Source organism: Benincasa hispida, chromosome 7, assembly GCF_009727055.1.
Source record: "Benincasa hispida cultivar B227 chromosome 7, ASM972705v1, whole genome shotgun sequence".
NCBI classification, from domain to species: Eukaryota; Viridiplantae; Streptophyta; class Magnoliopsida; order Cucurbitales; family Cucurbitaceae; genus Benincasa; species Benincasa hispida.
In genome coordinates, this window is record NC_052355.1 from 34,080,047 (window position 1) to 34,105,526 (window position 25,480).

General features: G+C 35.5%; 1 protein-coding gene and 1 long non-coding RNA gene across 3 annotated transcripts; one reads left to right on the plus strand and one right to left on the minus strand.

Annotated features, from left to right (window-relative positions):
• Nucleotides 1-3,059: 3,059 nt before the first annotated feature.
• Nucleotides 3,060-7,277, plus strand: LOC120081608 (cytokinin dehydrogenase 6-like). The gene is made up of 5 exons (XM_039036637.1): nucleotides 3,060-5,437; nucleotides 5,776-5,903; nucleotides 5,994-6,254; nucleotides 6,360-6,622; nucleotides 6,705-7,277. Exons 1-5 carry the CDS (start codon nucleotides 4,768-4,770, stop codon nucleotides 7,024-7,026), a joined length of 1,644 nt encoding a protein of 547 aa, XP_038892565.1. The 5' UTR covers nucleotides 3,060-4,767; the 3' UTR covers nucleotides 7,027-7,277.
• Nucleotides 7,278-7,600: 323 nt separating this feature from the next.
• Nucleotides 7,601-16,830, minus strand: LOC120081609. Of its 2 annotated transcripts, XR_005482891.1 has the most exons (4): nucleotides 16,713-16,830; nucleotides 15,525-15,704; nucleotides 7,928-8,945; nucleotides 7,601-7,773 (listed from the first exon to the last, which is right to left on the minus strand). It is a non-coding gene; the product is annotated as an uncharacterized LOC120081609 (long non-coding RNA). The 2 variants fall into 2 exon arrangements; XR_005482890.1 differs by having other exon boundaries at nucleotides 7,601-8,945.
• Nucleotides 16,831-25,480: the final 8,650 nt, after the last annotated feature.

The window sequence follows — 25,480 nt, forward strand, 5'->3', positions numbered from 1 at the left end:
TTTTCTACATTATGGGTTTTCATTGTTTGAAGGGTCACTTTCAAATAATTATATTTGAAGGTTTTCTTATAATATACTTGGTAAGGGGTGAATTAAGAGGATTGAATTTATCTAAGCTGACATTTTCCTGTACCTGGGCAGTGTTTTAAAAAGTCCTTTGAGACGCGTGTCTAGGTGCTATCACCGCACATTAGGCGCACACCGAAGTCTTAAAGCCTAACCCCCTAGGCTTTGGGGCTTTTTAATTCTTTTTAAATAACAATTATTATAATTTGATTTTTTCATTATTTATTAATTAAAAAATAAAATTTACTAAATCTAAATACAAAAATCTTTGTGTTCAGAGTTTTCTTTTTTATCTTCCCTTGTCAACTATGCTTTTCCTTTTTTTACGTGGAACTTTTACATTCTTCCACCTTGCATTTTAAGCTCTAGAAGACTATTGTATTTGAGCTTGAAAAAGCGCGAAACATTGTAACAAAACTAGAGATCAATTCAAGATTATTGTCATTTTCAATTTATATACACTCTATATAAATTCAGATTTCTTATAATTTGTAGAAGTTGAGATGTAGTACATAATGTGAGTTCCCAAGGCTTGAATTTGTGACTTGAGTTAAACTCACAAGATTAGCAAACCTGAAACCTAAAATAGTTAAGCAACAAACTCCCATTAAACATACCCTCAACTTAACTCTGAATAATACAAACTCAACAATCCCAAGGGTTAAATCTCGTAAATCAAAATCAACATCCAACCCTTTTTTTCTTATTCATAAGTGTTTAAGTTCACTTGCATGCACTTTGACTATTCTCATGAGACAACTGTCTAATTAGATAGCTAAAAATAACTTGTAAATTATAAATCTTAGGTAGATAACCTCCATAGTTTGAATTTATTCCCCTTAAACCTCTACGCCCTTGAAATAGAAGTAGTGTTGAAAATTGAAATGAACCGAAGATATCAAAATTTATTGTACCTTGGTAACATAAATAAGCTTTTGAGTTCTAGTGTGACTATAACCTAACTTGGATGAATAACGAAAATTTTTTTAGTACTATAGTAGTACCTACTTCTTCCATTCCATTTGATACATTATTAAATAATATATTTAAATAATATTTTGGTCTTTGTACTTTTAACTTTGATTAATTCTGATCCATGTAATTTCAAAATTTTCATTTTGATCTCTACACTTTCAACTTTGGTTCAATTTGGTCATTGAACTTTAAAAAAATGACCACTTTGATCTCTCAAAAATTAAATAAAAAGAAAAAAAAAAGAAGGGAATGGAATGACCACCTTTTAAAAGTATAAAAACCAAAACGAATATTTTGAAAATATAGAGACCAAAATGAATATTTTAAATATATAGGAGTCAAAATAAACCAAAATCAAAAGTATGTAGACCAAAATTGTATTTAAACTTAAATAATATATTATATTATTTTTTTGGATCTCACCCAAGTCTTAAATGGTTCTTTTATGGCAAGCAGGTATTACTAAAAAAAACTTTCACGACATACCAAAGTGGGTTCAAGATGTCTAATCTTCAGAATTTATGATTGATCAGTTAATCCTGGGAGGGGCGTACAAACGAATATAATGCACAGGCTAAAGATTCTCAATTTCTCATAGAAACAATACAAACAAGCGACAAAGTCGTCCTAAATGAATGGATAAGTACTGAAATGGAAAAAAAAATGGTATCCACAAATGAGCATGATTCTCAAAGTGAAGAAGTTAAAGAACCTAGTTTTGTGGAAAACGGATTCACATTCCTGGGTGCGGTGGGGTAACTCCAAAAATCCAAACTTGAGTGCTATCCTAGCTATGCACTGCAAAGTGAGATCTTGCATATCAGAAAAAAGAAAAAAAGAAAAAAAAAAAAAAAAACAGTCGGTCGTGAACTTAGACAAGAAAACCATAAAAAAACATGATAATAATTTGCCACAACTTTGTTCACATTGAGAGAGGGAGAGAGAGAGGAAGGATCTTTAACAAATGTTTAAAGCTGGGAATAAGACATAATGATAATTTGGCAACTAACAAAGGAATATATAAATAAATTAGTAAGGTAATGGGAGACAGTTCATTTCCCAGCCTCCCCTTCCACACCTCAAAAGTGACCCCTCAAAATGCATATTTCACAAACTTCCGGGAAGTAATTATAATTATTCAGTAAAATAATAAACAAAACGACAAAGATTGGATGCCTCACTAACATAATGGGAATGATTAGCACAAAGTGAACAGCATCTCGAATTGCACATTTGGCAAGTGACATGAAATAAAGTCCATTTTGTAACTATACTATAACATCATTTTTTTAGAATGGCTACGTGTGGTTTCTTGGCTTTTACGATAATGATATATTTTACATTGCTTTTGTTGGCATTAAAGATTTTGTTTTTGCTCTCCAGATTTGTCGAATATTTTATAATCAAAAGAAGGTTTAGACAAAAATGATTAGGAAGAGATTCTTATAGCTCTTAGATTTCCGGCTATAAAGAGGATAAAAAGAGGACAAACAAACAATGACTGAAGAGGAATATTATTAAAAGTGGGGATAGATAGGGAACGTGATAAGAACTCACATTTCATAAAGTTTGTCTAACCAATCCTTCTAATCTCATATAGACCATTTCTATAGTTTTAATCACATTATAACAAGGGCGGCGACCATTGCCCTAAAAGCCAATATACTCATCAATTGATCGGCTAGTCTTCATTTCCTTCTCTAACTATACACAATTGATCTCGGGTAGTGATCATTTTCCAACTTCTTACCTTAGCATTCTCCATTTCCTTCTCTAACTATACAATTCTGATTGGCTTGACATCACCTCAAGGTGGTATCTACTCAAATGGTTGAGCATTATTTAACAAGAATACGATCAAAACTAGAAGAGCAAGTGAAAAAAATTAATCCTATGAGATTCATCTAAGATTTCATGTTATGGCAATGTTGGGAGTGATTGGATCGAACAACTTTACACAGATGAAAGGAGATTTTTGCAGTCCCAAAGTGCAGGCATTAGATGGACAGGAGATGCCCCATGATGTAATTTAATTCGTCGGTGTTAAAGTGGGGATGGAGCATAGAGGTAGAGCTCCAACACAATTAAGAGTCCACTAAGGCTAAAGAGTCGAAATAGATTAATTTATTGGTGGTCGGTCTCCTTCTAGAAAACATGTAATCATCAATTAGGTTTTTCACCACAAATGGGATGACTCTTTTATGTTGGTGTAAAGTCTGGAATTCACACTACAAACTTAATATTTAGATAAAAGCAAGAGATTGCAATATCCATACCAAATTATCACAAGCTTAATTTTATAATCTCAGAAAGGGTATGGCTTTGCTCTGAAGAGCAGGGGAAAAAAGTAAGTCTCACAAAGCTATCTCAAATGCAGTTTTCAAGATGATTCTGTTTATATTTCCTTTGCGTATAAAACTAACAGGTCATTTTCAATCCAATAAGCCCACAAGCTGCAACAACCTTAAAGAGCTTCGCTTTTGTAACGCCACAAGTCAAATAAGTTGAATGGGTGATATAGATGTTGTCAGCACGCTAAAAACTCTAGATATTCAGGAAGGCTGTCAAAGAAAACCATTAGGCAGATTTTGATTGGATCCTAATGCTTAGCCAATCTAAGATAGAAGACATACCAATTTGTCCTTGAGGTTTATCATAAAAGAAAAACTGCGTTAGAGGTGCCACATAATGTAGATATTGACTATTTTTTTTTTTTTTGAGGGCCAGAGAATTAGTCTTAAATTTTCCATATGTAGCAGCATAAAGGAAAGAGGGGAAAGATGCTTTTCCCTGAAATTTGTAAAATTCTCATTGGTTCTCACATACAAATTGCAACAGAAAAGGAAAAAGCCATAATTGCACTGAGATTTTATTTTAATGGTAGATAACAATATAAACAGATCGAATCTTTCAAACTTGTCAAATTGTTGGGAACTTGGGTTTCAAACCTGTGGAAGTCGATAGATGAACAGTAGGCGTTGAGTGCCACCACGAAGCTGTCAGCCCTATGTTCGCTCTTCTTACTCCTTGACCTGTAAAGAGTGGCCCCAAAACGGGGCCGACATAATCCCCATCATATCTCTTCTCCCTAAAAAGCATGCAGGCAGTTAAATATCACGTGTATAATGGACCCTCTGATGCCCCACTGATCCTTCTGTCTTCGTCTCCAATGAATCAACATGGGCCAGTATCCTCTCTGACTGAATCTGAAACTAGATACGCAATGTTAAATTCCGACAATAATAAGATTGAAGGAGAGTAACCTCATCATTAATGTCAGTGAGACACAAGCATATGCCTACAAGTCATGGAAGGCAGAGGAATACGTTTTCCGGCCAAGGCTTTGCCTTTTTCATTTCTAAAAATGGGAAAGTATCCTTAACAAGGTTAATGAGAGAGAAAGGTTCTCAAACTGTTTGCCTTTCGTGAAAAAGAAGGTTGAGTTTTTGACTGTTTAAAAAAGTACAAAGATCTATGAAATCTTTCTTTCCGGTGACTTTCCTCTTCAACTTGGCAAATTACTGATGATCTCTTCTTAACGATTGAAACAAAAAGGAAATCCCAAAACTTTCCCTAAGTAGGCAGTCTTCATACGTATTCTCCCAACTGAAGTCTAGTTGACTCAGCCACTATGATCTTAATCTCCCTTTAAATCCACCTTCAGTTCAGCATTTTCTAGTCCCTCCTACACCTCTTCTGCTTTTTCTCCTTAGAAATAACAAAAACATGTTACCGCTCCTTTCATCTTTAACTTCAGAGACTTGTACCCAAAGAAAAATACGATATCCACCAGTTAGCTTCCTCAGACAAAACAACATGCTTTCCATTCGAAGCTTCATTCTTTTCTTCCTGAGTTTTATTGCTGTTAGGATGAATCTATGCTTCACCGGCATCCCTTCTTCACTGAAGATGCTTTCCATCAACGGGCATTTTGAATTTGATAAAGTGCAATTTGCCGCAAGAGATTTTGGTAATAGATATCAATTCTACCCTGCAGCAATACTGCATCCATCATCAGTTTCTGATATCGCCATGACTATAAAGCATATTTGGAAGATGGGACCTCGTTCACAGCTCACAGTTGCAGCTAGAGGCCATGGTCACTCGCTTCATGGCCAAGCACAGGCCCACCAAGGAGTTGTGATTAACATGGAATCACTTCAGGGCCCTCAAATGCAGGTTCATTCCAGAAACTTCACATACATCGATGTTTCAGGAGGAGAATTATGGATAAATATCCTGCACGAGAGCTTGAAATATGGATTAACACCAAAATCATGGACAGATTACCTACATCTAACGGTTGGAGGTACTTTATCCAATGCAGGGATCAGTGGACAGGCATTTCGGCATGGCCCTCAGATCAGCAACGTTCATCAGCTGGAGGTTGTAACAGGTTCGTTGCCATATACATTATACTATACATATACAAGAGCATGTCTCTGGCCCCTGTGGGCATGTAAAATGTTAAGAGTAACGGGGAGAGAAATCCGCAGTTAATAATTGCATTATGAATGGTAAGCAAAAGTTGGGGAAGAACTTGAAAAGATAAACCGCAAACTATTGACTTCCCTTAACGCCATTGCCATAGGTGGTATTTTAAGTTGTCAAGTTCTCTTACTATTTCGTCACCCAACCATAAAGTCATTAAGGACAGTTGAAACTTGTCAAAAAATTAATTGCTACCTGGCATATCATTATGTTAACTGATAAATGGAGTGAAACTGAATTCAGGAAAAGGAGATGTGGTAAACTGTTCAAAGGAACAGAACAGTGACCTCTTTTATAGTGTTCTTGGAGGATTAGGCCAGTTTGGAATTATAACACGAGCAAAAATTCTACTTGAACCAGCGCCAACAATGGTAAGGTTATTGTTTGTAAGGAATCTTTGAACGTTTTGCCTAGAGTAACTAGGAAGGACTGTTCTAACACAATTCGTCTATCGTTGACAGGTAAAATGGATAAGAGTGTTGTACTTAGACTTCACTACTTTTTCCAGAGAGCAGGAGCTCTTGATATCTGCAAAAAATACATTCGACTACATTGAAGGATTTGTTATCATAAACAGAACTGGTCTTTTGAATAATTGGAGATCATCGTTCAATCCGCAAGACCCAGTTCAAGCTAGCCAGTTCAATTCTGATGGCAAAATTCTTTACTGCCTAGAATTGGCAAAGTACTTTCACCACACCGAGGACAACATTATTGATCAGGTAAAGTACCCACACTAAATCTATGTAAAAATGATCAAATGGCAGATAATACATGGAAAATGGTATATGATTCAGAGGATTTTGGCACATGCTTTTACTATGCAGGAAGTCACGCGCTTGTTGTCTCAGTTAAGTTATATCCCATCAACACTTTTCATATCAGAAGTTACATATGTGGATTTCCTCGACAGAGTTCAAGTATCAGCCGTCAAATTACAATCAAAAGGCTTGTGGGAAGTCCCACACCCGTGGCTGAATCTCCTTATTCCAAAAAGCAAAATTAAAAAATTTGCAGAAGGGGTTTTCGGCAATATCCTGAAGGAAACAAGCAACGGTCCTGTCCTAATCTATCCTGTAAACAAATCGAAGTAAGGGATTATCTAACTAAGTTACTGGTTAAAATATTCTTGCAATATGCATTATGTTAATTCAATTATTTCTGTCTTTCAGGTGGGACAATAGAACTTCTGTAGTTATTCCAGAGGAGGAAATTTTCTACCTGGTCGCATTTCTAACCTCTGCAGTTCCCTCTTCTAGAGGAAACGACAGCTTAGAATACATCTTAACTCAGAACACGAGAATTCTGGAATTCTGTAAAACAGCCAATCTAGGAGTGAAACAATATTTGCCACATTACACTACAAGGAACGAATGGCAGGCCCATTTTGGCCCAATGTGGGAAACATATGTACAGAGAAAAACAGCTTATGACCCTTTGGCAATACTTGCTCCAGGTCAAAGAATATTCCAAAAGGCAAAATCCTTGTCATGATGGCTCCCACATTTGAACCTAACACGCAGAAGCCACCATAAAATGCAGGAGCCGTCTGCTGTAGATTTACTAGTATATTCTGCGCCTTCTTTCCCTAGTGTATAGGTTAACAAGGTAACTGCAGGGTAATTCAAATTTTATTAAAAAATGTGTCAAATAAAATATGGATTTATTAACTAAATTTGGAAAGCGACGAGGAACAGTGGAGCAATGATAGATGTATTCATGTATATATCAATTTTGTAGTAATATACAACATTTCCATGATAAATCCAGGAAAGACACTGTCAATTATCATTTTTTTTATAAGATATGGATAGTTCAGAAGCTACCTTGCTTGGAAAATTTACCAATGTAAACCAATGGGGAGCAAGTAATTTTTATTCATCTATGGCATTTCTGCATTCACATTCTTGTGCAAACAGCCCATAGGCATGTGAAATATTGATAAACAGCTCAAAAATATAGATTCAACTGAACTCGTATAAAAATGCAATATGAATCAAGATGGTGACATTCTCTAACTTCTAACACATGCTATTAGCATATAGTAAAAGTGCTTTGAGCACACACATGGTAAAGAAAACTTTTCCGTTTTCATACCAACTGGTCATCATGAGCAATTAACTACAGAAGTTTCACTACAAGTATAAAACTTGTAAGCATTTTCAGTCTTCTTCGATTAATTCTAAGAAATTTGAGCTTTCTTGTGTCTCTCCCGGTTGTGGAACTGCTTTACCTTGCCCTCTGTAGAAAAATGTCTACACATTAGTAGAAAGCTACGATGGATTGAGAACAATATTTTATCCCTCCTTAGCAAAGCGACATCAAGAACCCAACTACTATTCTGATAATGGTGACATTCACTAATTAAAATGGAAATGTGATCACTATTACTCACACTAGAAGCTGAAACCTTCAAGAATTTTACATATATCAGCCTGCTGAATCTTCTGCCACAGATTGGTTAATTTAGTCTACAGGCTCAAGATCCAAAAATTCAGTTTTATGTGTGGACTGCTCCCAGGAAAACCAATATGCTGAAAGGATATCTTTTTTGGTCTATCAGCTTCTTAAGATGAGTGTTTGCAAGCCAGAGACAATGCCAATTAATCTATATGTTGAGGTGACATTTGATCACAGGTACACGTAGTCGAAGGGCTGACCGACCTGCAAAAGAGAAGCTCACACCAGTCTGGTTCTATGCCCATCAAGCTTTGATGCTTAAGTCTGTACATAGATTGTAGTAGTGTCAAGTTAAGCAAGCTAGTTTGTGTATGTCATTAGTGAGATAAATCCATTCTATTTAGACCTTTCTTCACTCGCACATTCTTCAGTACCATACAAGGAATCGACAGGAAGTAAGGAGAGAAGGGTCACTTGCCTCGGCACAGTTCTTACTGAGCTCGGTAAGCTGTCCTCCTTGTTGGGGCTTGGAACTACTCCGCAAAAAGCCTTGTAGTGAAATCCACTGCTTGCCAGTCCAGTTGTCACTCCCAGAAGGCCCCACATGGCAATGGGCCCATGACAACTACAGCTGACTTCACCCATAACACTATCCAATGTTTGTTTGCCAGAGACTGGGAGAGAAGCTTTAGAGGTGTGGTGTTTAATTTGTGTAGAGTTCTTTAGTCGATAGAAGAGTTGTTCATGTTATGTTGCTCGCCTCTTATTCCTTCTTCCAAGAAAAAGCCAAAGACCATCTGGTGGAATATATAGAACTACTTATAAAGGCGTGAAAAGGGATGTAAACACAGTTTGAAAAGGGTTCTTTCACTGCATCTCTTGGCTCCTCCATACGAAGAGTTTGTTGCCATCCTTTGTTTTTTATTTTGACAAGTGGACGAGCTTGGTCTTGTTAGTCACCCCAGATGCAGTTGCAGGGTCGCCAACTGTGCCTTATTGATATACTTCTTTATCTGCACGCATTATCTGTTAGCCTTTGAAGTATATAAATAACCAGATAGGTGCATTGTTCACAAATAGTCACAACTTTTTTTCTTCTTGAAATCTAACAAGTTATTAATCTTTGTTTTCTTATGAGGCACTTTTATTGACTACAGAAAAGTGCAAAAAGGAATGAAGAACTAGATTGATCAATTAAAAAGATGCTGCTCCAGTACATCTCTAAAACCGTTGAGGAAGCATTTTACACATTGATCTGAGCTGAATCACCGTAAGAAATAAAGGCCACGCAGGGGGATTGCAGTGCTGAATCTCTATGCCTAACATGTCATAATGTAAGAGAAGTTTTTTAAAAGGTTAAATCTAAAATATACGCCAACCATTCATCTCAAGAATTGTGAGGACCTGAGGGTTGACTCCAAAATCCACATTCAGAAAGGGACGTTACAGGATGATCATTTCTAACTTCCAAAGTTGAGCAGATGGTGCTTGTATTTATAACTGTGTTTCCTGTTCATGATCTTTCTCATTTCTACAGCTACTTATTCCTTTTTTTTTTTTTTTGAAAATGGGAACAGAATTTTTCAGTGATATAATGAAAAGAGCAAAGCTCAAAATACAAAGAGACATGAACCAAATAAACCACTATGGATCAGGAGATGCACCCGGATATCTCAACTAAGTTGACACATTCATAGCACCCTCATCATATCCAATACAAAACGAGATTTCAGAGATTACAATAGATTTAAAATACTCGATTATATAGAAAAAAACAAAAGCATTCCAGTTGAGGCAAATATCTAGGATAGAATAATCTTTAAAGAGATTGGACTGCGAACTCCGAGAAGAAGCTAAAAGACGAACTGAACCCCATCTGTCTGACCAATTCTGCGGCTACTTATTCAATCAACATAAAAAAAATTTTAAAAAATAAATAAATAAAAGAAAGAAAGAACCCTTAAGACAGCCACCGTGAAAAAAAAAAGAAAATTGTATGGCAACTGATGAAATTATGGGATTTATCAGTTGCAACTGTGGGGTCACTTATCCTATGTCGCACAGGACTTGCATAATCATTGTCCCAGTCTTCGGTAAAATATGTCACAATCCCCTCCATGGTCCCAGGATACGTTAATTCAGGGATCAGACTAAATACCTTTAATAGTTGAAACAATTAGAAATATGGGACTTTGTTGATAGTTTATAGCCCCGAGGGTATTTTAGTATTTTACTGTACCCTAGGTTTATTTCCTTTTTTGTATTAGGGCTTGCTAGAGCCTACAAATATGGCTTCTCCAATGACTTTCATTTTATGTTAAAATAATAAAGAGACTTTTCATCATGGTCTTTTCTCCCTGTTCTAGGGTTTTCCACGTAAACTTAGTGTTCTCTATTTTCTATCTTTTAACATGGTATTAGAGAGTGGTAACGAAACCCTAGCTGCTATCGTCGAAAACCAATCGGTACAAGATAACCTTAGTTCTGCACCAGTCCCGTTTCCACCATAGCTACGGATGGGGCCTCCGACCACCGCCGCTGCTACTGTTGTCCAAACTTCCGTTGATCGGTATCTGCAGTCCTTGCATATCCGTCCAATTCTAGCGCCGCCACAACCCTTTGATGGAAACCCTAGCACCGCCGCCCTTTTTGACAATGCCGCCAACGTTCCTCTCTTGTTACCGAGTGCCGCTGCTGTTTATCTTTCCAACCTTGCTGTCGGTAGCCGAAACATACACCTTGAAGCCAAGATTGGTGAGTCGTCCGCCTACCATAGAGGTAAATCCCCTGTCGCGGCAACAAGCCCCTCGCAGCTGTCGGAAATCCCTGGCTCCTTTCCCTTCCAGCCGCAAGCAACCTACCTACAGCCACCGAGCCTTCCTCATATGCGCTACCTAGTTATGAACATCAAGGTTCGATTGGTTTATCTCTGGTGTTAATGGTTCAACAACAGTTGGCTAATCTTCAGACAAGTTTTCAGCAACAAATCGTTGCTCTTGAGGCAGCCCTAGGTGCTTCCACAAACTTAAATTCCAGTATAGTGAATTTTGACATTCCTTCCAATCTACCGATGTATCCAGAGAATCCGGTAACCTCTTTTCCTGCTTTAACTGCTACAAACTATTTGTCTGGATCTATGGGAAATTTCCCAGGGTTAATTGCAGGAGAAAAGTTGAATGGTCAGAATTATTTTTCCTGGTCTCAATCCATTGAAATGGCTCTTGAGGAGCATCACAAGTTTGGGTATTTAACTGGTGAGATACCAAGACCTAAGTCAGGAGATCCTCAGGAGCACATTTGGAAAGGAGAAAACTTCCTACCACTGTTGATCAATAGTATGGAATCTTAGATAGGGAAACTGTTATTGTATGTTGCGACTGCTCGAGATATCTGGGATGCAATTTAGAAATTATATTCTAAGAGACAGAATGCGTCTCGTCTTTACACTTTATGTAAACAGGCTCACGAGTGCAAACAAGAGATGATGGATACCACTTCATACTTTATCAAATTGTCCCTAATCTGGCAGGAGATGGACCTATGTCGTGAAATTATCTGGGATTGTCCTTGTGGAGGTGTCCAGTATTCCAAGATTGAGGAAGTCGATTGTGTTTATGATTTCCTAGCTGGTTTGAACTCCAAGCTCGATGTAATGCGAGGTCGTATATTGGGATAGAGGCCTATACCTTCTCTTATGGAAATGTGTTCTGAGGTTCATCTAGAAGAAGACAGAGTTAGTGCTATGAACATCACAACTGTATCTACTGTTGATTCTGCTGCTTTCAATGCGAAATTATCTGGTTCTGATAGTGACAAGCAAAATGGGAAACAGACCTCGGTGTGTGAACATTGTAAGAAACCCTGGCATATGAAAGATTAGTGTTAAAAGTTACATGATAGACCACCGAATGGCAGAAGACGTCCTCCAATGACAAGCCCAATCCTGATTGGGCTCTTATGAGTGAATCTACGAGTGCCTCCTAGTCACAACCTCATGTGAATTGCCAATGTGACCTTGGTGTCTCTTCTATTGGGGCCGTTGCTCAATCAGGTACCTCTCGATCCTTAAATCTCCTCAGCATAAATGGAAAGAAACCATGGATATTTGATTAAGGACTACAAATCATTTGACTAGATCTTTTGATAATTTTCTGTCATATCTTCCGAGTGTTAGTAATAAAAAGATTCGGATTGCAAATGGGTCCTTTACACCTATTGCGGGCAAGAGTCATCTTTCTCCTTTTGATGATTTAACTTTACAGAATGTGCTGCATGTAGCCAAAATATCTTACAATTTACTATCTATTAGTAAGATAACTAGAGATTTGAATTGTCAAGTTGCCTTCTAACCAGATAATGTTTTCTTTCAAGACTTGAGCTTTTGGGGAAGACAATTGACACTGCTCAGCACAATAGAGGACTCTATTTCCTTGATGATGATGCTTCCTCTAGGAACTGTTATATGACTAGTTTGTTGTCTTCTTATTTTTCAACTTCAGAAAAAGATTGTATGTTGTGGCATTTTCGTCTTGGTCACCTAAATTTTCAATATATGAAATACTTACTTTCTTATTTATTCAATAAAGTTTTCTGTCGTGTGATGTGTGCATTCGTGCAAAATAGCCTAGGGTCACAATTTTGCACTATTATTGAGACTCAGTTCAATACCAGAATTGCTATTCTTCGTAGTGATAATGGTCGTGAGTTCCTTAATCATACTCTTCATGATTTTCTACCCTCTAAAGGCATTGTCCACCAAAGCTCGTGTGCCTATACCCCTCAACAAAATGGGGTGGCTGAAAGGAAAAATCGTCACCTCCTCGAGGTTGCACGGTCTCTCATGCTGTCTACTTCACTTCCATCTTACTTATGGGGGGATGCAATTCTGACTGCAGCTCATCTTATTAATCGAATGCCTTCCCGTGTCCTCCAACTCCAAAGCCCTCATGAATGCCTCAAGGAGTCATACCCTACCACGTGGCTTATTCCTGATGTCCCTCTCTGGGTTTTTGGGTGCACTTCCTTTGTCCATAGTCATGGCCCTAACCAAACTAAGTTTATCCCTCGTGCTTAGAAATGCTTTGTTGGGTATCCCTTCACCAGCGAGGTTATAAATGCTTCCACCCTTCTTCTCGAAAATACCTCATCTCCATGGATATAACATTCCTTGATGATAAACCTTTCTTCCCCATTAGTCATCTTTAGAGGGGGAGTACTAGTGAAAAGACTAACTGGTCCACATCTTCAGTTCCTACCGACCTTCCTGAACTCATCCTGAGTGCCCATGACACCGTTCTACCCACTAAACAAGTCCTTTGGATAACTTACTACAAGAAGAATCTCAAAAAGGAAATGGTGTCCCTTACTACTCCGCCGGCTTCGGTCCATGAATCTGAACCAACACAAGCTCAAGGTACTACTGGCCCTGATAATACTAACTTATGTGTTGAGGATCATATTGTTGATTTGGCTGAGAATGACAACACTGATATGTTAGTTCCAGTGAATAACAGGGTTGCAAGCAGTGATGAGACTTCGACAGAAACACAATAGGGTGAGACTCTTCCTCAGGCTGAAAAATGTAATCAAAATCCCATTATAGATGAGAATTTAGACAAACCAGGGGATTATGATATCTCTCTTGACATGCCCATTGCAGTGAGAAAGGACATCAGGTCCTGCACCAAGTACCCCATGCATAGCTTTCTATCTAATAGTAATTTGTCTTTTGAGTTCAGGGCGTTCACAGCCAACCTTGATACAACAACAATACCGAAAAACATACATATGGCGATGGAAATTCCTGAGTAGAAGACTGTCGTCATGGAAGAAATGAGAGCTGTTGAAAAGAATAATACGTGGGACCTTGTAGCTCTTCCTAAAGAGCATAAAACAGTTGGGTGCAAGTGGGTGCTCACTCTGAAGTATAAATCAGATGGGGAACTCTAGACGAGTACAAGGCCAAACTTGTAGCAAAAGGGTTTACTTAAACTTATGGAATAGATTATTCTGAGACTTTCTCCCCTGTAGCAAAGTTAAACACGATCCGGGTCCTTCTTTTTATTGTAGTTAATAAAGACTGGCCTCTCTATCAACTTGATGTAAAAAATGCATTTCTGAATGGTGAATTAGAAGAAGAGGTTTATATGAGACCTCCTCCAGGTTTTGAAGCTCAGTTTGATCGTCATGTTTGTAAACTTAGGAAGTCTTTGTATGGTTTCAAACAATCCCCGAGAGCGTGGTTCGACAGATTTACTACCTTTGTTAAGTCCCAAGGTTTCACTTAGGGACACTTTAATCACACGTTATTTACAAAAAGGTTTGTATCTGGGAAAATTGTTGTTCTAATTGTGTATGTAAAAGATATTGTCTTGTTAAGAGATGATACTGCTGAGATCACCAAGCTAAAAAAAAATGACTGACGAGTTTGAGATCAAAGATCTAGGGAATCTAAAGTATTTCCTTGGAATGGAGGTGGCAAGATCAAGGAAAAGGATCTCTGTCTCACAATGGAAATGCACTTTTGACCTATTAAAAAAAAACAGGTATGACTGGATGTAGACTTGTTGACACTTCTATTGAATTCGATACGAAATTGGGAGATTCTGTTGACAAAGTTCCTATTGATAAAGAGAGGTATCAACATCTAGTGGGAAAGTTGATTTACTTATCTCATACTAGACCAGATATTTCCTATGCTGTCAGTGTTGTTAGTCAATTCATGCGGGCACCCTACGAAGAACATATGAAAGCTATGAATTGGATTATGAGATATTTGAAAAGCTCTCTGGGTAAAGGTCTGATGTTCAAGAAAACTGACAGGAAATGCATTGAGGCTTATACCGACTCTGATTGGGCAAGATTAGTTATTGACAGAAAGTGTATCTCTGTATATTATACTTTTGTATGGGGTAACCTAGTTACTTGGAGAAGTAAGAAGCAAAGTGTTGTTGCTAGAAGCAGTGTTGAAGCTTAATACAGAGCTATGAGTTTGGGAATCTGTGAAGAAATCTGGTTGAAGAAAGTTCTGTCCGATCTTCACCAAGACAATGTTTTACCTATGAAGCTCTATTGTGATAGCGGCTATAAGCATAGCCAATAATCATATGCAACATGATAGAATGAAACATGTGGAGATTGATAGACACTTTATAAAAGAGAAACTAGACAATGACAGTATTTGCATTCCATATATTCCATCTAGTCAACAAGTTGTTGATGTTCTCACCAAAGGGTTACTCAGGCAAAGTTTTGAGTCATGTGTTAGCATGTTAGGTCTGATTGACATTTACGCCCCAACTTGAGGGGAAGTGTAGAAATAAGGGGCTCTGTTGATAATTTATAGTCCCGAGGGTATTTTAGTCATGAAATCTCAGTGTGTCTGTTCATATTAGATGTCATGTAGACTACAGACAAGCAGTTCCTTTCAATTCTGATGTCTTCCCTCAATTCAAAAAATAAAAACATAAAAAATAAAAAAAAGAAGCAATAATAACTGTTATTGTCTCCAGTATTTTTCACCGCTACCTTTTGGCGACCATTGACAAATAGCATAAATTTATGTACTCAATATAGTAGAATATGCACATTACCTTTCTCCACTGTTTACCTCCATGTAGTCATGACTTTTTCTTCCCCTCAAAGGAGCACAACAATACAGGCCATGGAGTATATCTTATCCTCTGAATGGTTTCTGGTCCAAAATCGAACTGCAGTGAGTTCAAAGAAACTAATCCACCTTGTACTAAGAACTATGATCCAAGAAGAAGCGCCTGATGAGAAGACATACAAAACCTATTTACTAATCAGATCGAGATGCAGATTAACATTGTTTTAAGGGAACCATATATATTAACTCCAACCATCATTCATTTTTTGGATTAGATCTTAAAATTTTGACCTCAAGAATCAGGCTATTCAACCATAGATAATTTTCAGAGAGATTAGAGTAATTAACTTGAGAATTGGATTCCTGCAATGTTTAGATCCAGATCCGACAGGCCAATCCCCTAATTTAACTTCCACCCAACAAACAACTTACAATATCTGACATATTTAGCATGTCAACAAAGACTTTTGCATGTATCCATATTATACTGAAAACATGCACACAAGTAAGAGAGCTAGATACTGCAAGTGAGAACGTAGTCAACAGTAAAAAGGTAATTATAGAGATACATGCAAGCGAGGTGGGTCAGGTATTTTAATGGAACTGTGAATGCAACTTACGAAGGGACAATCCATATAACCTAACTACATATCAGACCCACATTTAAAATTTGAACATTAAGGTTTGTGTAAAGATTCTCAATAAACGAAACACTCAATTTTCACTATCAAAATTTTAAGAAGCAACACAAGGAGCGTACTATATTTGGAGGAATAACATTGACTCCAAAACTTCACCAACAAAATTCGCTCCCACAGAGTTTTGCAAATTCAATTAACCAATCTCAGCAGCTCCCCAATAGAATACACCGTCTACATTTTCAAAATTTTCGTTAATCAAACATCATCTACCCAACATAGATCTCTTAAATTTCAATCGTCGAAGTTCACTAGCGTAATAACAGCACCGGAAAATGGGGGAAACGATGCATGAACCATTTAGAATGCAAAACTTCCAAGAGTGAGAACTGACATTGACATAAAATCATAAAAGGAGTACTGATTGAATCTTATTCAGATCAGAGTAAAGAGAAAGAGGCAAATGCAAAAGAATTCCTATGAACAATTGGCAAAAGAGAAAGAGAAAGAAGGAGCTAGTCGGAGAAGAAGACCTGAACGGCGAAAACTTGTCGCCGCCGACAAAGGCCTCCGATGAACTCTGCATCCGAAATTGGAGTTTCTTGCACAACTTCTGGCGGTAGAAATTCGCGGGAGAAGGCCTCTTCTGTCTACGTATTCCAATCATAGGTGACACGTGTCAGCCTATCCCTTGACCCTTTTGCAGCAGTTAAATTTAAATTTTATTTTTATTTTGTATTTGTAAAGTTACAAATTTCTAAAAATTAATTGATATAAATTTAGGCTTAGCCTGGAACCAATTGTTTTTTTTTTTAATAGTTTTTTTAAAATTAAACATATAAACACTTTTTTTTCTCCTCTTAATTTATTGTTTTCTTATTTACTTTTTTAGAATTTGTCTAGGGATGCTCATTCATAAATGTTCTTATGATTAATAACTCGCTCTTACAAATATATGAAATTTAACCTTTTACTTACTTCATAGTACATTATTGTATTTTATAATGTATCGCACTAGCAATTTTCATGTCTATCGTGATTTTCATTTTTCTGTCATGTTTTTCACATTTTCCCACAATTTGTTATGTTTTTGGCTGAAAATAATGAAGATCACGATAGAGATGGTCATCGCGTTAGGGCTACATATGGTCGTCCCTAACGCGATATATGCTATGAAATGTGTACATTTTGTTGTATTATATTTATCTCACGATTTGTTATGCCTAGGTGAAAACAAAGTAGAGATTACGATAGAGATGGCTATTACGTTAGGGCTACGATATAGATGGTCATCTCAAACACAGTACGTTATAAAATACGATAGTGCGCTCTGACGTAAATAAAAGGTTAGACTTCATACGTTTGTGAGAGGCGGGTCATCAATCATAAAGACGCTTGTGAATGGGTCATTTGTAAGAAAATATTAAAAAAAAATTTAAAAAAAACTCTACTTTTTACCTATATTTCCAAAAATCAAGCAAATTTTTTAAAACTAAAAAAAAATAGTTTTCAAAAACTTGTTTTTGTTTTTGGATTTTGGTTAAAAATTCAAATCTTTTATTCAAGATATATGCAAACCATGGTAAGAAAATATAAGAAAATAGGTTTAATTTCAAAAACAAAAAAATCAAATGATTAGCAAACGGGATTTAATTTTTATATCTAATTAACTCTAAATTGAAATCTATGAATTTTAAAATTTCTAAAAGCTCAATTACTAAATCCGTAATTTAGAAAATTCAACAACCAAAATAGACTCAAATTTCAAAGTTCTACTACTAACTTTATACCATATAATTTTTTTTGTTAAACTAATAAGGCTTCTTTTGGTAACAATTTCATTTTTTAATTTCTATTTTTTAAAAAACTCTATTTTCTCTCAATTTTTTTTTTTACAATGACTAGCATATTTCTTAAGTACAAAGATTAAGTTCTTATCAAAATTTCTAAAACAAAAACTTTTTTTTTTTTTAGTTTTTAATATTTTTCTTAGGTTTTGAAAATGTTGATAAAAAGTAGATAACAATACTAGAAATTTAAAGGAGAAAGAAGTGTTTACAAGATTATTTTTCAAAAAGTAAAAATTGAAAATCAAAGGGTCGTTTGATAACCATTGAATTTTTTGTTTTTTGTTTTTGAAAATTAAGCTTATAAACTCTCTTTCTACCTAGATTTCTTGTTTTTCTTGTCTACTTTTTACCCATATTTTCAAAAATTAAATCAAAATTTGAATACTTAAAAACAGATATACATATATATATATATATATATAATTTGGAATGTAACTTTTGTACCTAAATGCAAACTATTGTAAGGAAATGTGAGGAAATAGGCTTAATTTTTAAAAACTAAAAATAAAAAACGAAATGATTACCAGATGAATGTCAAATTAGGATTGGCAAACGGGGCCGGGGTGACTAGTGGACTCCCCATCCCCATCCCCACAGGGGTATTTAAGGCGAAGATGGGACGGAGATTCCCCATCGGGAAAATGGTTCCCTGCGGAGACCCATCCCCATTTTTTTTAATTATATATATTATATATATATATATGAATATTTGTAATTAATACATACACACACATATATATATATTAAAAAATAAATAATTTAATCGAGGATAGAGTCGGGGACGGGTTGGGGATACCCTCCTCCTTCCTGCACTCTCCCCAAATGGAGACCCAGTTAGATCCCCAGTTTGATCCTCATCCCTGGTCAAACCAGGGATTCCCTGTCCTGACGAAGATTTTTGCCAACCCTAAGTCAAATGATTACTAAACGATACCTAAATTATACATTTATTCTTTAAAACTTTCAAGTGTATTTATATTTGGTCCATAGACTAAAAAAAATGTCAATATGAATTTAAAAATAATATATGTTAGTAGAATTATGTTATTTTGACACAAAATTTTGTATCGATAATTTATTGTTAATTAAAATCTAGCAGTTATTAAGCTATCATCTACAAATTTTAGAAATATATTCTCATTGTATTTTATTGAATGGAAATTGTTTTTATTAATATTTTAAGAACTTCTGTTAAAATTAACATCCATCATGATAAGACTTTTGTTTAAAAAACCACGATAAGACTAAATTTAAATTTATTTTGTCAAAAAAAATTAAATTTTATTGAAATTATAAGACTAAATTTTGAAATTTTAAAGTCTAGAGTTAAAGTATAGGACCAAAATTGTATTCCTAAAATTATATAATTTAACCATTATTCTATGTATGAAAAAAAAAAAGGTAATTGTGTTCTATAACAATTTTGAAAATATATCATACAATTATAAGTTCATGCAAAATAAAAAGTTTGAGAAGTATAAAAGATCGAGTCAATATGCTGTGAACCCACATGTTTGTATATTATTGATTAAGGCCTTTTAGTCTATCAATGGTATACATACGTTATAAATAGTGTCTATCTATTGATATACGTTATTAGTGAAGACAATAATATACCACTAAAATATATTTATTAGGAATATACTCTATTTAATAGTGTATTAATAATATTATAGGGATACAAAAGGATTTATATAAAAGTGTCCAATAATTTTGTCAAAAGTTTCAATCTCATTTAAAGATTATTGTTACACCCCGCACCAGATTACCCTCCTAACCTGGATGGAATGGTGACAGCAGCAGTTACCAACCCTTTTGCTGGCACTTACTACCTATCTTACCTGTTAAATTTTGCTCAAACCTTGACTACATACATATTAACTCAGAACTAAACATATTAATATTACAGGGTTTCGCAGCATTGTTTATACATGAATATTACAACTTAGTGAGCCCCATCAAGAATACTAGTCTCTAGACAGACACATGTGTACTAACTAATACAGGTCTTCAAATACGCTTCCTTCAACCTGTTCCTTTGAGTGGCAGAGCAGCAGCAAAAAAGTCTTTTGGGAACTGACCACTACCTAAAAGGAAAACATTTAAAAACATGAGCTAGAAGCCCAGTGAGTGACTTAATAAAAACATAAATCTCATGCTTAAACTTAAAGCTCGAAAACATAATACTGGAACTAAAATATACCAAGCAAACGTGTACATAAAACCTTTAAAACCATTGTATCTGAAACCTGAATCTTAGCTGAGAATGAATATTCATAGCTCTAATTCCTAGTGCCAAGTCATGGCTAGATGAGACCTCTACTTCGATCTCTTCATACTAAACTATGGCTAGGAGAGATCCTTGTGTCGATTTCTTTAAATATATCGATGGGCATCTTAAGCAACTTCCTCTAACCATTAACATTGATAACTACTCTTACACACCATTAAACATCATTATTCCCTAGTTGAGAACGAGCATACATCGCTCTAGCTCCCAATGTCTGTTATCGGCCACGAGACCCATACTTTGGCCTCTCTTTGCTGGTTATGGCCTAGGAGATCCATACTTCGGCCTCTCCTTCAGAACTACCTACGTGCACGTGGAGGTTTCTATGTACCGTCAATTAAGTACATTTATTCAGATACCTTTCTTACCTTCAGTATTTCTTTTCATTGTGTTTAGGAATACCAACACATGTACTTTGACAATCTTAGGTATTTAAACATAGTACATCAAGCTTCACTCAACCTTAGTTCTAACCCTAACGCATGCTTCATACTTTGTAAAATAATTTGGCTTAAATCGTGTTGAACTAGCTTGTAAAACCATTAGCATGCGTTAGACATGGAAAACATACTTGGAAAACTCATACATTAGTAACATCATGTGTTGATCATGCTTTCAATCATAGAAATAAATTGCTTGGAATCACATAAAATTTAACATGAGAATAACCTTGCTCAATCCCTCAACATCGTATTACTTACGTGCACGTACTCATAACTGAGTACCGTCATACCTTAGGTACTTAACTAGGATACTTTCTCATTGTCCTTCAGTATTCTTAGGTACTTATCTAGGATACTTTCTCGTTGTCCTTCAGTATTCTTAGGATACCTTCTCATTGTTCTTTAGTATCCGTCATATAACTAGTCATAAACATTTAGTTGAACACTAAGACTTAGTGCTCAAATCATCATACTAGTTCATCCATCATACTAGTTCTTCATAAAAATGGAGTTACTAAAACATGTTGAAAGTATTTGGACAAGATAACATACTTAAATCATGTCAATTTCCATGGAAAACATGCTTTACTTAGCATGAGGAATAGCTTCAAACATACGTTGCTTGGTACTTCATTTAAACACTTAGCATGAGGAATAACTTCAAAGAAATCATAGTTTCTAGATCATTAAAATATTAAATCATCACATAGTCACTCACAGCTTGTCGGGGCTCTTAACGGGTTATATGCCTCTCTTAGCTCTGCTTGGCCTGAAAGGACATAATTCCCGGTTAAATTCCTTAGAATTCTTAGCAGAATACCTCAAACAGTTCATTTACTAATGAAACTTTCATCAACAAAGACAGCATTGCTAGCGAGATAATCATTATGAGTGAATTCATCCTTCATGAGCGAGATCCTCCTCATGAGCAAGATCAAGCTTTTCCTAGCAAACTTTCATCCTAGCGATACTCACCTTACCAGCGAGATTCAACTCATATTTTAGCGAGATTTTCTTCTTGAGCAAGATCTTCATCACAAAATTAGTGAGATTATCATCTTGAGCGAGATCCTCATGCCCTTTATCTCGCTCTCGCTCTCTACGATGAGCTATTTGATTGTTCTTCCCAAGCAGCTGTCTGCTTCTGCACAGATTCTCTGTTTCAACTTCAAAAATTCATAATTCAAAATTCATAACTCTTTTCAAGAAACTTTCTTCTACAAACTTGTTTAGAATTGAGTTACTTTCTTACCTTAAAATTTTAGCCGAATATTCCTTATGGTTTGTTCTAGAGCTTCCAATCTTCACCTCGAGTCCTAATTAATTTGAGATTCTCCCTCTTCTGCAAATTCCTCACTTTTTGTTCCTCTTCTTCTACAATCTTTCTCCGGCAAGACAACCTCGAAAACTAGATTCTCTCAGCTTTCAAATGACACCGATTTCACTAAATTTGCTCATGTAGATTGCCGAAACCAAGCTTTCGAAGTTCCTCTTCTTTTTAATCTTCCTGCCGCCTCCCAAGTTCAAGGATTAACCGCCACATCACCCCATATTTAGTGCCTCCAGCCCACACCAATTAGTGAGCTTCCCTATTTAATATGTTTTTCTTTTCCTTTTTCTACAACTCCTATAAATAACATGGATTTTCACTTATTAGGTATTTAATATATCATTCCTTTGGCTAAACATACTTGTCTAAGAAATTTAGAATTCGGGGTTTACAATTATGGACAGCCAATAATATGGATATCATTATTTCAAATGTAGTCAAATATATTATGAATAATGAGATTGCAATTCAAAGGGAAGAGTCGTGGATAACTTGTAGACATACAAGTTACTCTCTAGAATGGTTAGGGGTAAATAATGAGAAACACATTCATTTTAGTGGAAAAACACATGAAATTACATATATGCATTCTACACAGAAAAATACATTCTTTTAAATGAAAACTGCATTATTAACGCATTATAACATAAGAATCAAGGAAATTTACCAAGTGTTACAGAGAAGCCAATGCATGGAGGATGCATTGAGCCCCATATGATGCAAAGCAATACATTTCACTAGTGCATTTAACATCAAATCTCAACTTGCAAATATAGGCAACCTGACAGGCAGCATCTGAGCACATTCAAGCAGCAGGCAGCTAAGGCAGGACTTGAAATTTAATGTTATCATATCACAAGTTTCTGAGCTGAAGTGCCTATAAAAGGAGAAGCTGCCTACCAGCAAAGGGTTGGACGGTTACACATTTAGAAAGTTAGGCAGTTAGAATTTCATTGTATATACTTAGTCTCTCAGTCGTCTGCAAGAAGAAAAGAAGGAGGTCTGGCCTTTCTACTATTTATCAAGGGGTTTTCTAGAGATAGAGCTCGAGAGACATGACCTCCATCATGCCCTTACCTCAGTTGCCAACAACAAGCACCAAAAAAGGCTAAAGGGAGCAAGACATTGAACCCGACGACTTGACTCTTCTTTCTCCCTTACTAAACATTTTCTTTCATTGTTCAACTTGATTGAACTAGGATTCTGTAAAAACACTTCATCGTTATTAAGTCAATCATGATTTCATCCATTTCTTCATTTTCTTACTTGATTTTCTTCACCATGAGCAACTAAATTCACTGTGGGTTGGGTTGAGCTAAATGTCAATATGTTAAGTTACATGTGTGGGAAGTTCAACTTCTTGATGTTCACTTAAAGTTTTATGCTTGAATCCATCTGATCAATTGATTTAAGTAGAAATAGTCACCAACTTGAGAAAATAAGTAATTGTGAAATGCATTGAGTGGGGACATTGAGTAACTTTAGAGATAAAGTCAATCATGTTGTTTATCTATTCATTTTATCTAACGCGTGCATCTTAAAGATAAGATAAGTGTGGCATTTGCATCCAGAGATGTTGAAGATAGATTTAAGTCAAGAAAAATTTAGAGATTAACAGGTACACTTTGATAGAGCCCGAAACTTACGTCGTTAATAATCCTTAAACTTGATCAAAAGAAAACTTTTTATAATATCAAACTACTCCTATTACTATTGAAACTTAGCAACAATGGTAAGTCTGAGTCGATCTGTAGGGAAGCGCGATTTGTTTCGTTAAGTTAATTTTCTAATTAGAGCGGTGAATGGGGGATTTTAGTGTGGAAGAGATAAAACGTGCGAAATTAAAATAAAAAGGGTAAATATAATTTAGAATAGGAGTCTATCTAATTTCTAAAGCAAGAGAGAGAATCCTATGCAATTTCTATCAAGAAAATCAATAATTAAATGAACGTTCAATTCTATGCATGTACAACTACAAAATTGATTCGACTTAACTAACCTCTACAAAGGCCGACATCCAATTAAATCAAAATCAATCAAACTTCCTAATTATTAATTAAGGTCAGAAAGGCCATGCCCTAATTAAACTAGATGCTCTCAATTCTACTGGGTTCTTAGCAATCATATAAAATTAGAAAAATATATGCATTAAGAATAAGGATTTAATTGCGTCGATTAAAAGTCAGTAAAAACCTTATTCAATTAACCAATTTATTCTTCAAATCTAAATTAAACATGCAATGAAAAGATTCAAGGTCAACCTATAAACCTAAACATGCACATTCAACCATTGTTACTGGGTAAAATCAAGCATAATCGAACTACGAGGAAACGTGTCAGCTCGAAATTAAAAAGCAGAGATATGCAATCATGATAAGGTCATCAGTCCAATACACAAATGCAAATCTAAATTTATCAAGATTCAAAGGAAAACATAAAATTGAAGAACATCACAATTTAATTACAGAAAACTCAAGAAATTAGATATAGGGCTCTTGCTCAAAGGAAATTAGATAGAAGTTATCTCTTAATTCATAGACAATCCGAGATAAACCATCCAATCCATTTATTACAAACCAAAACATAAAGAAAAACTAACCTAAAGACACTAGATTTTGAAGGAAAAGGAAGAAGAATGAAGGTTAACTTCATCCTCCATCAAATTCGGCCCCAAAATTCAGCATATTCTGACCTAAAGACAAAGGAAGGTATTTATAGAAATCATCACAGTGTCGCAAAGCTGGCGTTGTGCAAACTTCCATTACTACAAAAACAGTGTTTCTTGATTTTTTTAAATGTCAAGAATAACTTTTCTTTACATTTTAAAAAAGTCAAGAAAGTGACACTTGACATTTAAAAAACGTCAAGACTGACACTTGACATGTTTGAAATGTCAAGAATATGAGTGTTCTTGACAAGGAAAAAATGTCAAGAATCTCTATATATTGACAAGAAAAAAAGGTCAAGAAATTTTCTTGTATTTTTTTTTTAAAAAAAATATGTAATGTTGATGTTTTTACCTATAATTTCTCCTGTATTTTGATCCAACAACCACATTTGGTATATATATGACATACATTCACCAATCAAATAAACAATACATGCATTTTCAATCTTATATATCAACCAAATTTCCACCGATATCTCTTTATAAAAACTTCACTTCTTTAACATTGTCAATATTACAACCTCATAAAGTATTTCTGAGTTAAAAGAATATGGAAAACCCCATATAAACAATTCCAACATTATAATCAACCCCATATGAACAATTTCAAAAGTATAACAGCTATCAACCCTCATGTGAACACATTTCCTATTGTACAATCAACAACCCCATCCCCTCTAAGAACAATTTAAAAAAAATTACACCTATCAATCTTGTATG

Bases quoted from the DNA above. Each gene is read 5' to 3' on its own strand.
- LOC120081608 (XM_039036637.1), top strand. From the start codon at position 4,768: ATGTTACCGCTCCTTTCATCTTTAACTTCAGAGACTTGTACCCAAAGA. The intron at 6,255-6,359 runs GTAAAGTACCCA...TTTACTATGCAG, and splicing joins AGGACAACATTATTGATCAG to GAAGTCACGCGCTTGTTGTC. The intron at 6,623-6,704 runs GTAAGGGATTAT...TCTGTCTTTCAG, and splicing joins TATCCTGTAAACAAATCGAA to GTGGGACAATAGAACTTCTG.